This window comes from Echeneis naucrates, chromosome 8 (assembly GCF_900963305.1).
Source record: "Echeneis naucrates chromosome 8, fEcheNa1.1, whole genome shotgun sequence".
NCBI lineage: Eukaryota > Metazoa > Chordata > Actinopteri > Carangiformes > Echeneidae > Echeneis > Echeneis naucrates.
The window spans coordinates 13,428,450-13,443,526 of NC_042518.1; the positions used below are offsets into that span (position 1 = coordinate 13,428,450).

General features: G+C 41.9%; 1 protein-coding gene across 1 annotated transcript; it reads right to left on the bottom strand.

Annotated features, from left to right (window-relative positions):
* Positions 1-219: 219 nt before the first annotated feature.
* Positions 220-11,330, bottom strand: nptxra (neuronal pentraxin receptor a). The gene is made up of 5 exons (XM_029508454.1): positions 10,464-11,330; positions 5,433-5,712; positions 4,843-5,084; positions 3,525-3,704; positions 220-2,977 (listed from the first exon to the last, which is right to left on the bottom strand). The coding sequence occupies exons 1-5, from the start codon at positions 11,166-11,168 to the stop codon at positions 2,747-2,749; spliced, it is 1,638 nt and encodes a 545-aa protein (XP_029364314.1). The 5' UTR covers positions 11,169-11,330; the 3' UTR covers positions 220-2,746.
* Between the last annotated feature and the right edge of the window lie 3,747 nt (positions 11,331-15,077).

A 15,077-nucleotide genomic window follows, 5' to 3' on the forward strand; every position in this document is an offset into this window, starting at 1 on the left:
ACTCTTACTATATGAGGATTTTTCTCTAACAGCAGGTTTTGTTACTGCTTCTCGTCAATGCCAAGTGTGTCTGTGTGTGCGTGTGTGAGTGAGTGCGCGCATGTATGTGTGTTTGTGAATGAAGGAGAAGCCGACAGAGACTTAATTCACTGCAGTTCTTACAAACTGAAATTAGCTGAAAAAAAAAAACATCCACTCCCTTTACATCTGAAAATTAAGACTTTAATAAAGATTTGTGGTTTGTACACGACACATATGCAGAACAACACAACACCATACAAGACATGGACATACAGTATTTATACAAACAACAACATGAAAATCGACTGATATCAATGCATAAAATAGAAAAAAAGAAGCTTGCATTAATTAGAAATAAAAACATTGCAGATTAACTCAAAAAGCATAGGTTTCCATTTCAGTAACCATAAACATAATGCTATTACACCACTATCAAAAAGCCCCAAAAAGCCCAAAAGGCATGGGCTGAACAGACAACAAGCATAATATTAACAAGATGGCAGACTGAGAGGCATAATCAAAGACACTGTTAGGCACTGCAAAATGGTTTTGACCTGATTTAGCATCAGTTTGGCGGCACGGCACAGAAGTTTCTAGCCCTGCATCAATGTTTTCAAATTTTTTGTCAAACCTCTTAAATCTTAAAAAAACCACAAGGGAATTCACGGAGGAGGCAATGCTCAATTAGTTCAAAATATCTTGCAGTGGGAAGTTTTCATTAGCGTGTTATTTTTGATGGTTTTTTTTTGTTTTTTGTTTTTTTTTCTTAACATAGGTACAAACACCCTTACAGGCACTTTCCACTAAGGATATTTTGTTATGCAAGGGAGTAGCCAGTACTTTAAAAATTTTAAAATGAACAATCCGTTTTAAACATTGTGTCTCATTCACCGGTCGAGTCGTCCAAAGAGTCCTGGAGTACAAACGTAGTGAGAATGGATTTTCAAAAACATACTGGATGCAACAAGACGCTTTACAAACGTATATCACAACTCATGCATGGAATGTAGGAAGGTTGGAAGAGCTGGAGGTTGCAAGTTGTTCATTACTGAGTGGTTGCATGTTTCAAAACTACAAAGAGGAAACAGTCTGTATTTACCAGCATTAAAATTACCATGGGTGCGTCGGGAAATGAAAAAATAATTATTCATGTGCATTCCAAGACCGCAAAGTTAAAGAGAATAAAATGTGTTGCAATATCGAGCCAAAGGTTTACTTGATTAGGCCACAAAGTCTGACCTTGATTTACTAAATGTGTGCAGAATGAAATAAATGGGGCAAAAGCTTGATGAGAAGTGTCTCGATTAAGCCAAAAACAGCAGCATTTCTGCTAATTTCGGTGCTTCCTTTGGGGAATAAGATGTCTTGTTTTAAATTTATAAAGCTCATTCATTTAGGGAACAGAAGAGACACTCAGGCCTTAATGGGTAAACACAAAGAAGAATCCACGCATGGATTCCGGAGGTACTGCCCTCTCTCGTGAAACTTATGAGCGACATGTTGCAGTGGCAAGATATGACACGTATATGAATACATCATGCAGAGGTGAAAACAACTTCAGCATCACTCCTAACGAACCATCTGCCTTTCGCCGGCGTCCTCCCACTTTCCTTTCTCTTTCATCATCTACTCCACGCTACCATCTCCTACTTAAAATTCTCTCTGCTTTTCTCCAATGTTTTTCACCACCTTGACTCCAAAAGCTTAATTAACCCCTGTCTGACCCCACCCCAGTCATGGAAGGGGTTTCATCTGGCTTAACCCAAGTTTTGGTAGTCATGGTGGAGGTTAACAGCTCTCAGGCGACAACAGATGGGGAAGGTTCCTTGAACTGATTACAACTTGTCTGAACAACAAACAAAATAAATTCAGGTTTGATGGCTAAAGGAGGAATCTTTCCCACTGCTTTGGTGAGATAAAAGCAAAGTTTATTGTTATTTTAAACACCAGTTTTGTTTTGCTTTTTCCAGTTAGATGAATACGATGTGACCACTTTGCATTTCATGAGGACTGGAAATGGAAGTGAACACGTGGCCTTGCTCTATCCAATAACAAATTCTGACGATAAGATCCTCCAAAGTTCACAAAGTAACATTGTGTGGTGTTTTTACTTGTTTATTTATTTATTTTATCTTTGGACAAACCATTTTCTCCTGTTTTCACTTAGATTTTCTGATGGTATCTTGAAACATATTCCTCTTCTCCTGTCAAGCTTTTGCATTTCAAAAAATCTTGAATGGCCTAACCGTTAAACGATAGTTAAAGGTAGATAGCTAATCATACATCTCCAAGGGATCAGCCACATTTCACATTTGCTGTGCACTCAGGTGAATATTTAGTTACTGTCACTGATTTACTAACAAAGCAGAGAAAATAGGAGGCAGGATCAGCATAGATCAGCTTCATCAGAATGTCCTTTAAGTCAATACATATAGCTTCAAATGTGACATATACCTTTAGAGCAGCTACACTTATGAGTGATCCCATTTTTCTCCATTGTACCTCCGTCATGGTGTTGGGTGAGATTGCGAAAAATTTGGTGAAGTATTTGCAAAGCATCTACTTATCCGTATAAATATATACCATTCATTTTCCATTTTTACATACTTGTCAGTCTTTTCCATGTAGAGTAAATTGGCGTGTAGCAGTGCTAATGTTGGGCGGATCTTATCCCACTGTCTCCCTCTCATCCCCGCCCTTCTTTTACCTCCCCTGTTGCTGTCGGTCACTGAGAGCTCCTGCTGTGTTTACTACATGGCTCCCCTGGGTGTTTGGTGGCTCCACCGTAAACCTCAACTTCATTCTCCGTCCAGGGTGCCACGCTGCCCTGGGTTACTCTGCCGCAGCGTGCCAAGCTGGCCACCTGGCTCGAAGGGAGGACCCGATCCCAAAGACCCACCTGGGACAGCTCACCAACCAAGGCCTGGGACGAATCAAATCCCCCACCCAGAGAATCCTGGAGAGAGGAGAAAGAACAGTTGTTACTGTAGACGGATAGCAGAGAAGATGCTTGAAATGGGAGCCAGGTGAATAAAGAATAAAACAATATCTTCCATACACAAACTCAGCAGCAGTTTTTGCCACCTTGGGCACAACTGTGGATGATTAAAGAGACGTGATAAAAACCAACCAGTGTGACTGCAGGACCCAGGACCGCAGGATAAAGAAGCCAGGGAGGGGTTCTTTGGACTTTATTGTCCCAGGCTGTTACTACTGCTGCTTATGTTCATTTGTTTCATGGAACAAATCCCCGCTCCACACCCTCTGAAAGGCTTTCATACCTTTATTTACTCTATATTTTTCAGCTCACATATAAGCCAGTAAGTGAATACAGCCACAGTGGCAGACACTAAACCAGTATTTACTTGCTGTGCTGTTGTCAGCAGAAGTCTGAAGGGCACACCAAATTAGATTTCTTTTGGAGTAAACTGTTTTACTGGCTTCTAATCAGTCAAAACATAATTATCCCGTTCTGTCTTTTACTCATTCGGTCATGCGCTCACCTGTTCCTGCCCAAGCATTAGCACGCCTCCAGGTCTGATGTGGTGTCCAGCCGCCAGTGACTGGCCTTCCCCTCTCAGCTTCCCCCCCTGGTAGGCCTGCCAGGCTCCGCCCTTCTGAGTCCAGCTCACACAGATGTGTTGCCAGCTGCCTCTGGAGAGGTTCAGAGGTAACTTTGCCACCTAGGCATGGCAAAGCGAAGGGACATCGGAGATAAGTAGATTGTTTGCACATTAGAATTCGTAATGTAACAAGCAACGACTGGTGCATACATGATAGTGGTGCAGCTGTACTGTTTGTTTGTTTGTTTGTTTATTATTTTGCTCAGTCTTTCAGAGTTCTGAAGTATTTCCACTGTCCCAAAGACTTTCCGTCACCTCCAAGGACACACAGCGTTTCCTGCGGGCATCTATTACCATAATGACTTCATTGAATTACACCGAAAGCATCTGCAGTGCACAACGACACCCTGCAATGCTGTCAAGGTGGTACCATTGTCATTTAAACACATGAATGAGCCTATTTAGCTCTTCTGCCAAATTGGCTGTTTCATTTGATGTGTTGTGCCTATTCGTATGCTAATTGAGACCCTTTTATTCTGCAACAGTCATTAAAAATCTAATCAAGGCTATAATGTTTTTATGTACCACTAATGAAATTCAAATAAGCAGGTGAGGCTGGTGTGACTGAAGGCGATCCTTCTATCATTGCAATTGATCACAACAAGCCTGTTCTTAATATTTTTACTTTAAAGTCAGCAAAATGTTACATTAACTTATCCCTGACTTTTGTGAGTGTATAACTCGTGTGTGTTTTTTTATGTCTTGCAGCAGGACATTTGCATCTAATTTAGAAATGTTTACTTGGAACAAAAAATACCAAACAAATTAAAATAAATGCATTTTAACTTTTACATGACACTCAAAGTGTTGTTGCTTCAACAACATGAACAATGCATATCGTATACATATACACTTCTTTGTTTCTGGGGAACAGAAATATGTTTTATATGTACATATAGCTACAGATGTTTGACATGGAGCACATTTATTATCAATATTTCTTATTCAAATTTGTGACACTATGGAAAACTTCTATATGAATATGAAAAACTACATCTCAAGATTTTTTACATCTTTGCAACTAGAATTTTGAATAACAAGAGCCTCAGAGATTTGAGCTGAGTTAATGATACATTTGAGGCATTTCATCTATAAATAATTAAAAATAAGGGAAAATCAATCAGACCCAAAACATTGGACGGGTCAGAATGGATATATAGTAAGTGCTCGGTCTCTTGATTTTAGAGTGATACAGTACCTTGTCATTGATGAGCAGCTCGGTGGGGGTGTGCAGACCTTGCATTAGCACCAGTTCATTTGGCTGCTCGGGAACAGCATAAGACAGAGGCGTCCCGATGCCTCCCTCTGCGGGACGCAGCCAAAGGCAGAGGGTGAACGCCCGCAGTTTTGGGATGGAGTGTTTGACAACGGCGTACATGTAGTTTGTCCGTGTTGGGAAGGACAGCCGGTAGCCCTCTGGGTAAGAATGCCCAGGGACACCTGGTAAATGAGAAAGGGTGTTTGAGTGTGAAAACAAAACAGGAGTGAGATAGAGAGAAATCATTTCAGTAATTTACAGTGATTTGAAAAATAGATCAAATGGACTCCCCGCACTTTCATATAAAAAACATCTGAGCAGTTTTTTTTTAAGCAAGCCATAAATGTATTCTTTCTCATCTTTTTTTATTCTTCTACATAAGTTCAACATGATGAATGTATCATAAGGAAACCCCTTTTGCTTGATTTGAATGAGAGTAAAACATAAATGAAAATTCTGAAATTATTGGCGTTTTGCAACATAATGTCTTCTACATGAAAATGTGCTTACTGATTGTCCCCTGATCTTACCTTCCTCCAGTCCTGAGAGTCGGTGTTGTAGTTTACTGAGGCTCTGGTCGATTTCCTGTCTGTGTTTCTCAGTTTCCAGCCTCAGGGTTTTTCTCTCTTTCTCCAGCAGCTCTACCTTTCTCTCCAGTTCCCCCTCCAAGTCTTCCATCCTCCAGGGCCCGTCAACACCAGCTTTGTGCCCAGGATCACCCAACCTTTCTGAGACAGACATTTCGCCTTCTTCTGGCACTCCTGAAGTACCTCCGTCTGTCTGGTTGTGAGGAAACGGGCCAATATCTGACTGCAAAAGACGGAGACATTTGATGAAAACTGGTTGAGAGTGCTCGTTTTGGAGCGGAGGGAAAAGACTGTGAGGCCATCTCTACATGCTGTGTGGTGTTCATCTGCACCTCATTATTATTGTGTATCAGTCACATGAGATGAAATTCTGAAACCAAATCAATAACTCTTTTCTGTGAAACATTACGTTTCTCCCAAGGCTTCAGCTTGGCTGTTTTTGTGAAAGTTTCCCTATTATAATGTTACGTTTTTATTTCAAGATATATTCCACCTTTTGGGGGCATGATAATTTCAGCTTTTATAGGATATTATGGGTGGGACTATTTCTTGGTTGGGTGCTGTCAAATTGAGTTTGCTTGCCCTACCCGTCATCCATCATATTTATATTAGATGACGGGTTGAGCAACATGATTAAATTGTTGCTTATAACGCTTTGTGTTCTTTATGGCAAATTAGATATTGCTTGTTAATTAGCGTCTGGTATCCAGACAAAGCTGCGGGCTGGTTTTCTCCCTATTTTCAAATGAGGCTAAGTAAACCCACTGCTGGTAGTATTTACTGCACAAACATGAGAGCGATATATTCCTCTTCCTTTCCTAGATGAATTATTGTGTTTTCCAAAGTGTTCGGTTTCTTTAGCGTTTGAAAACGACCAGTCAGCTAGCAAAGCAAAGCCACAATCAACTGTCAGTGTCAACAATCAATGTGCTGTTGCTAATGATAAAGACAGCTCGCCTTGTTGTTGTGTTTGTCACTGTCCATTTGTTATGTGTCTTACCTGTTTTTAACCTTGTAGCACTTTGGGATTTTCTTTAAAATGTGAAGTGCGTTGCAAATAAAATGTATTATTATTTTTATTATTTGTCTGCTTAGTAGTTTAGATAGCATAACTTTGAATATACTCAAAAATGTTGGCATCAAATCCAATTCTGAATCACGCCAGTAGCTGATATATCAACATACCGCTCCAGGTACCCCAATTCCTTTGTGTCCATGACTATTGGCTGCAGTTTCACACTAAATGAACAACATTAAGGGGAGTTCATCTTCAGCTCTTGGCACAGAAGCAAATCTTTAGCCCAGTGACCATCTTTTAACATTGTGCAGAGTTAGCTGTTCATGTAGAGAGTAGAGAGTACTAATGACATATAAAAGGCTATTTGCCTATCATCAGCTTTTACGTCCCTATCAAAAACTTGCTGCTTGCTAATTGATACATCCAGCCGTTATGGAAGCAACATTAGCATTCATATGGGATTATATGGCTGATCACCTGTAATTATTGGCCTTTTCCTTTTGCTTTTTCAGCTGCTTTTGTGTCCAATTCCTGAAAGAAGTATTTGGCTCGAGCTAAATGCTCCTTTCTGTTCACCAGCTGGTCTCTAGCCATATCTGTCTAATGTCATAGAGCAGGTAGAGTCTATCGGGTATGGAAAGCTAAAAACTGCAGCTTCCTGTAGCCAGAAATGATGCTGCGAGAGGCAATCAACCAATCAATGCAGATGGAAGACCAAACATGGAGATCAAACACTAAAAAGGCCTCAAAGCTAAGATGAGCTGCAAATTCTCTGAAGGTTCATTAATGTCACCTTTCACAACATCTGAGTTTACACATTCTCATTTGTTATCTTGTCACTACAGGAATATAGATTATAGCCACCTTTATTGCATCCAGTGGAAAACTATCCCCGGGAGATGGCATTTGAATGACTGACTAAAAACCCCAAGATTTTTTTTTTTTTCTTCAATGTCACATAACAACAAATAATTGACAGTCAGAAAGGCTGCCAAGAGACTGAACTATTTTAGTCAACAACAAATTGCTTTGCTCCACTGTATAATGCTTCAGTGAAAAAAAAAAACAAAACAAAAAACAAACAAAAAAAAAAAAAACATTAAAAACCACAAGGGAGGGAATGTGGGAAACACAGAGCGAACATATTGCTCCACAGTACACAGTAGAAATACAAAGAGACCACAAGGGGACTAATGCAGAGAATACTTTGCTCTGAGCAATACGCAAAAGCTACCGTTTCTCTGACATCCTGTAGAAGATGACACAGAGTTATGTCTTTTATAGCCAAGACATTAGATAATAACTACTGACAACGATGAAAGAGAGGTCAGAGGTCAGGTCTCGACTTCTTTCTCGAACTGAAGAAACGATGGATGACATTTCCAGTGTAATATTCAGTCCTTCCTTTTCAGCATGTAACTCTAAGTAATGCATTTGTCATCCAGGGATGCATTCGCAGTTTTTGCTCAAGGTGGCAGCAAAATTATCTTGTTTTTATAATGTACATGTCAAGTCTGGGTTGGGTTGAATGTGTCGTGCCTATCACAGTGTTGTCTCCCTTTATTATTAGCTGCAGTTTGAAAATGAAACCCAGGTTGAAATGCATTCAGCTTATGAACTACTCCTTCTTGCATATGCTGAGGTCACGTATGCGCATAAAGAATTTCAGATCAAGAATTCTCTTGTGGTTGTTGGCATGATAGGAGATCGGCACTCACACTTGACAGCTCTGTTATCCAGCCCGGGGTTAAGCTCCAGATAATTACAGGTGTAAATGTCAACATTTTGCTCAGAAGAAACTCTAAATTGTAGAAACTTGCATATGTACATCAAGGGCAGCATGAATGTAGCCGAGGTTGGGCCATAAAAATAACATCAGCTCACACTAACCGGTCTTTACGCCATTGTCTTTGTCTTTGCAGGTCATCTTTAATGGAGATTTTCTGACGATGTTTTAATCGCAAGCCTTTCTATAGTGGTGGAAAAATTTGGACTCAAAATCCCAACTGTCAGCCTGGCACTGGAAGAAAGATAGGTGGCGCACTAAAATCAGTAGAGCTGAGTGTGTGGGGAACTCTGATGGTGCTGCATAAAATTTTACACCAAATCATCAGGTACAACAAGATGTAGTTCATTTGATTCATTCTTCAGCAACCACAAAGTCTTATCATCCCGGTTAACATGTTTCATAACACCCTTACAGCTTTACCTTAACCTTTATGTGCCCATTGGGTTTTTTTTTTACATAAATACACAAAGTCTATATTACGTGCTTACTCTAGTCACTTTACAACCAGCAAACGCATCAAACAAAGACGTCTTTCCTTTGGTTCTGTTGCAATAAATGAGAGAAGTAAAGCGGATAACTACAACCCCCATAGCTGTGCCTGGAATACACAGCCCATGCAAACGATAAAGCGCAGCGTGGTGGATTCCTTCACTGGAATGGATCACACTCTGGGTTACAGGGGGAAGAAAAAAAATATATATCTGCGCTCAGAAAATAATGTAGTGTGTGTACAGGCTGACTGCTGACTGCATATCCACAACTACTTCAAACCACGTCTCCTAGTTCAGATTCCATGTCTGATTAGACTTCACTGCTACTTCTAACAGACCAGAAAACAGACAGGATTAGACTCCAGTCAGGTTTGTGTTTCATCGCAGCCTAATTAGTGCTGTTGCCTGTGACTTTGTGAGCAGGTCTCATAGCTTGCGTGCGTGTGTTCTGTCTCTTGGGAAATGTGTGGACCCCTACAGGAGCATGAAGCCATGGTGGGCTGTATTTGAGCAAATTTGAGCCTAACACAGTTAATTGACCCGACTGGTAATTCCCAGATGAGCGATCCTCTTATATATTCACAGGATCTTATGTAAACATCACGCTGTGTTACTGAAACAGGCCAAGTGCCTCCAGTACACACGTACAAAAACTGTGTGGAAGACGGAGAAAACACTGCTAGTTGTAGTTTAATATCACCCGGAGACTGTGAAATCCATTCACCTCTTATTCTGTTGTGGGAAACTATGTTCAGAGGAGGCTTTTGTTCCTAAGGAGTGTCAAACCTCCAGCTTGAATCCATTCATCATGGAGCTTTTCATCCGACAGTGGTGATATGAAACAAAGATGATGACCCGTACAGATATGTCCTACATAAAGTACCAGTGAGTGAGGAGCGTTGTACTGCAGAGAAACACGTTTTGTCTATGCTTTCAGCAAATATAGGACCCTGTTGAATTATGCATGGTATTACTTTAGCCAAAAATGAGGTTATTCATCATTCCATTCTGGACAGATGAAAGCACAATTTCTGCTGTATGCTCTCCTCATCCTCCTCCCACTGCTGCTGCCCATTTCCTCCCCCTCCCCTGATCTCTATCCTTATTTCTTCTTTTCTATCTCCCCCTTATTTACCTTCTTTACTCTTTGTCTTATCTTTCCTTTAATTTCTCCTCTGAGAAGCAACCTACTGCTAAATAAACTAACACTGTTGCACTATTGAATATGTGAGCCGGTGTCATGTTACGGTTATCCAGAATTTGCAAATGAAAAAGGAGAGTGTTGTATAATGTATTCTCCTCCTGTGATGTTTGAATAGCGTCGCTTGATGTTGTTTACCAGTGCAGAGTCTAGGAGCCAGCATTTCAATCTAACGCACAAAGCCTTTTGGATAACTCACTTGTTCTCATTCAAAATTGAAAGCCTTTGCTTTCAGAAAGCACAGATGCCTTCCCAGCTTTCCTAAAAGGGACTGTAGAGTGAGGAAGAGACCAATGGCACAAAACCAACTCTGGTAATCACTTGCTGCAAACTAAAGCTGGAGAATGGTGTAATGATAAGATCTTTCATCAGAATCCCATCGTGTGGGACCAAAGACTGCCCCCCCGGGATCAATCACACCTTTGTTGTTTAAGTTGGATGCCGAGGGTGATCTATGTGCACCCAGTCTGCCTACCTCCAGTTTCTCTATGCGGTCTTTGAGCTGGGTGATAGCCTGCTCCAGTTCATCCACAGCCCTGACGGTGAGCAAGTGGACACTGTCCGATGCCGACGACGGGCTGTCCCGCACCATGATCCGCTCCAGGTGCGCCTCACCCTTGCCCCCCACCGTCCCCGAAGCGCTCCCGCGTCTGTCCGCGCCGCTGTTCGTGCCGTCCAGCCCCTTTTCGCACTCGGACAGTTTCCCCGTCAGCTCCCTGATGGTCCTCTGGTCGTTCAAGATCTGGTCTTTTTGCTGCAGGACGGTTTGCCGGAGCTCCTCCGCGGTAGTGCGGAGGTATCCCCAGTCTTCGCCCGCGTACAGCGACGGGTCGTCCGCTTGTTGCTCAAAGTTTTTCGGGTTGCACTCCCCGGCAGGGATGGGCGTGCAGATGAGTCGGCTGACCGCCGGGTCATGTCCGGTGAGTCCAGTGACCCCATCCAGCCCGCTGAGCCCGACGTTGTAAGTGGGCGCCTCCGAATCGGGCGTTTCAGAACCATGGAGAGCACCCAGAGAGCCGGCCCTGGCCACGGAGCCCCCGGCAGCGGGGGTCTGAGCCGCCGCGTCCGGATACAGCGAGTGGTTGTCGGCCGCAGGTTGCTGTGGTGCCGCGGCAGCCTTGGAGGATCCGGTGTGGACGGCCGCGATGATGCAGATAACGGCTCCGATGAAGGCCACCATCCCGGCGGCCAGGATGATAACGATGAACTTCAGGGTGGCGGCGGGGGAGATCGATTATTAGAAAAAATCTAATAATTATAATAATAACTCCGGATCAAATGGAACCAGAAGCTCCCAAACAGAGGAAAAGTATCAAACGATCCTCCTGCATATAAATGTTTCCCCCCCCCTCACTTTCCCCCCTTTTCACTACAGCAGGCAATCAGAACATGAGTGCTCCGCACCATAATTGAGTGATCATGGAGTCAACACAAACCATCAGGAGCAGACAGTCCGCGGTTCACCTCCTCCCCCCTGTTCAGCGCGCATGTCTTTGCTAACCCAGAGCCCAGCCTGGAAAAGCTGAAGCAGAGCAGGGGAGAGAGAGAGCCGATAGTTAGGGCTGTCCCCTTCAGTCCGATGGCACACTTGTGTGCGTTTTGTCTTCCTCCTGCAGCCTGGAGCGAACTTTCCCAGCAGAATTCACTAGAGCTGATCTTTAAGGGTCTATATTGCGGGCAGCAATCCGCCAGGTTGCATGTGTCGCAGAATCATGCTGTATCAGGCTCAGAAAGAGGGGAGCTTACTCCTGTTTTCTTTCTTTCTTTCTCTCTTTAGCTGTGATTGAAGACGCTGCTTTGCATTGGATCTATCCCCCAGTGCATAACAAACCTTACTACAGCAGAAAATTAGTTTTTCCTCCCCTTGGAGGAGCTTAATATATTTTTTTTTTTAGCTCAGCAACACATTGCAGGCGCCCTGTGATGTGAAATGCGGACGGCCATAAGTCAGCCTCAAGGCTCCCTGTGGACCAGCTCCACAGCGGAGGAAATGACAGAGCGATGGGCCTGGTGGGCGTAAATGTACGCGTGTGCGTGTGCGTGCGTGTGTGTGTGCTACAGAGCAGGACTGTGTGATTAGTAAGCTTCATTACACCATTAATCTCAGGCTGTCTTGTAATTAATTCTATATGTGAATGAAATGTTTTTATCATATCGTTCTTACTTGCCCCTAGCGTTTTTATTTATTTTGACAAAGCACTTTGTGACATTGCAGAGAAAAGTTTGTGAATCTTATCATCTGTATTATTAATAATTCATTCATGATTGTGTTCAGGAGTGCACGCGAGACAGAAAATCATACAGTCACACACACTTACAAGCTTGCCTTCCTTGTAAAGGCATAATGAACTTCCTGGTCCTTTATTCTAACCATCACCATGACAACTGAAAGCCTAACCCCAAAACCAAGTCTTGTCCCTCAAACAATCATTTAAACTCCAGCATTTTGAGAGTGAGCTGTCAGTTGTGGTACCTCACAGATATTGTAAAACACAGCCACATGCACGCACACCAGACACAAAGGTGTGACAAAAGTCATCACTGTGTGAGGGAAACAGCCCCTGTGTTTGTTATGGTGCGTCATGAGCATTGCTCTCACACAGCAGGGAGGATTTAAGCTAAGACTTCCCTAAGTCACAGCCGCTGAAAGCTCTAATTTAAGATGGGCGAGGAAGCAGGCGTGAGACATCCAACATGTCTGCAGCAGAAAATAGCTGCAGCTCTCAGTCTGCACTGGAACACCACAGAATAATAAAGTAGGGGCTGAGTAACCCCGAGGAGATGGCGATAGGAGTCTGGGAAAAAGTACAGCTCTGAAACAATCACTCTTTTTATATAAATTACAGTGAGGAACTATCAGTAAGGTAGTATTCAGCGTGGTGGCAGCATTCTGAAATCTTATTGTTTCCATTTTTCCACAAACACTGTGATGGTGTTGATGCCGGTCGCAGTGTTGCATTAAACTAAAGTTATTTCTGGGTTTTGGGAAAGTGCAAACACTTGCACTTGAATGTCTTTGAGGATTACAGCACCAAACGATTGCAGCGATTTCAGTCCACAGTGCTTTGATATTATGAAAGGAAGCAGTGCATTAAAAAGGGCCTGTGTTAGTGAAAGATTCAGGGCTCTGCTGGCCCGTTAATGATCAAAATATGCTGCTGCTCTATTATGGCCATAAAAGCCCCTATTAGAGACTCTCAGCCATCGAGTCAATTTATCACCCTTGTCACCCCTGACCTTTATGTGGAGGACTGCAGTGATGTTTCAGCTTTGGACTTTTCGTTTGGTGGATTTCTCTTCCATCTTGCGAGTGCAGATTTTTCACCGGATAATCTGTGTTGGGGATTTGGTTGCAGAAACGGTCCATCCTGTCTTTCTGACAGGAGAATGCGCAGTATCCTCACACTGAAGAACGGCTGTGAAGTATATTGCACCTGCACTTGAGTATTTCTGTGTTACACTGCTTTGTACTTCTGCTGCATGACAATCTGGTATTTTCTTTTTTTACATTTGTAAGAAACAAGATTTCCAATCCATCTGTTTGTTTGTCATTTCGGTTTTTATATTGATTCATTGTTTCTTCTTACAAGGGTAAATGATGTGAATGCTTCTAGTACGCTTGCAGGATGTCAGCTATTGTTGTAAATACATTAAACCCAGGAATAAGGAAAAACAGCAACAAATTGAAGAAATACTCATAGCTTTTAAAATTCTTGTCATGTCTCCACTAGGTTCATGGTGCCATCTAGTGTTATTAAGCTGTATGCAAATTACTGCAAACAACAAATGAAACTAGAAAAATTAGAATATATCCAAGAACATATCACCATGCATGCGGCATCTGCACGTCTTTGTCAGGCGTGCATGGGGAGTTCACTTGCTTTATAATAATAAAAAAATCCGAGTCTGATAATAATAAATCCATCAGAATGAGTGCAGTGCACAGCAGTGTGCATTTCAGCCTGGCAACAACAGGGTCTGATATTATTCTTTGTGCCAAAATGTGACTGAAGTGAGGAACAAAATCAATAATCTTTCCTCCAATCATCTATGGTTTTGAAAAAATGTGGCAGAGCAACTTTCCCCCGTCGCTCTGCGCATGGGCTCATTATTTTTCCTGTGATCAGTAGAAGACAAACAAGTCTTTTATCAGCTGATGTCTGACAGTTTTCAATATTTCTTTCATTTGGTGTCCATGCACCGAGGCTCGTTTGAAATGGAGGGATCAGTTCCTGCATAAAAGTTCCATTTCAATATAAACGTGACATGTTCATTTTGCCTTGCACAGTTTGTGCTCACACAATATTGGATCTGAATTGATTAGCGTATTTTAAAATTTGGTTTGACCAGTTAAAAGTGGAATATTGATGGCATTAGTGAATTAAGTACATCATGGATTTAAATTTTTATTCAAATGACTTTAATTTATATATCTGACTACTGTGAATTATGAAGCTTCCTAAAAGGGCTTCACTGACAACTGTACAACATACAACACACAACAGCACAAATATTTTTTATGAATATTTTTTCTTCTTGTGAAGAAATAATTTCTACTAACAAGTAAACAAGCAATGTGTGCACAGTCAAGCTGTTGTCCTGTAAAAATAACAATAATAATAATAATAAATAGCAATTGCCTGAAATTAGCCCGATACAGGGCTGTGGGATCCGCCTACAGGACATATCTGTGCATATGGACACATTGCTGACTGACACTTGATGCGATTTACGTCTTCTACACACAAGATCTCCACTACTGCCATTAAAGCTGAAAATGAGTTCCACAATATTCCTTTCTACACAATAAACGTGGACTTGCATTTCATTTCAGGTGCTCATTCTCTGAAGGTAACCCAATGTGGAGATCTCCAAGGACGAAATAACTCCCATCAAATGCATTAGTTGGGGAAAAAAAGGTAGATACAGTCCATTTAGAAAATATTCAATAGAAAAAAAAATTTGAATTTTCCTCATTCATCTGCAGTATAATTGAAAACAGGTTTCCAACATACTAATATATTACTATGCAGGGAGTGCGCAGACATCTTTTTAATTGATTGGCCATGATTTAGGAAGACTCATAGCG

Coding starts and splice junctions, on each gene's coding strand:
- nptxra (XM_029508454.1), bottom strand. CDS start 11,168: ATGGTGGCCTTCATCGGAGCCGTTATCTGCATCATCGCGGCCGTCCAC. Junction 3,705..4,842: donor AGCTGCTCATCAATGACAAG/GTACTGTATCAC, acceptor TGCCATGCCTAG/GTGGCAAAGTTACCTCTGAA. Junction 2,978..3,524: donor TAATGCTTGGGCAGGAACAG/GTGAGCGCATGA, acceptor TCCTCTCTCCAG/GATTCTCTGGGTGGGGGATT.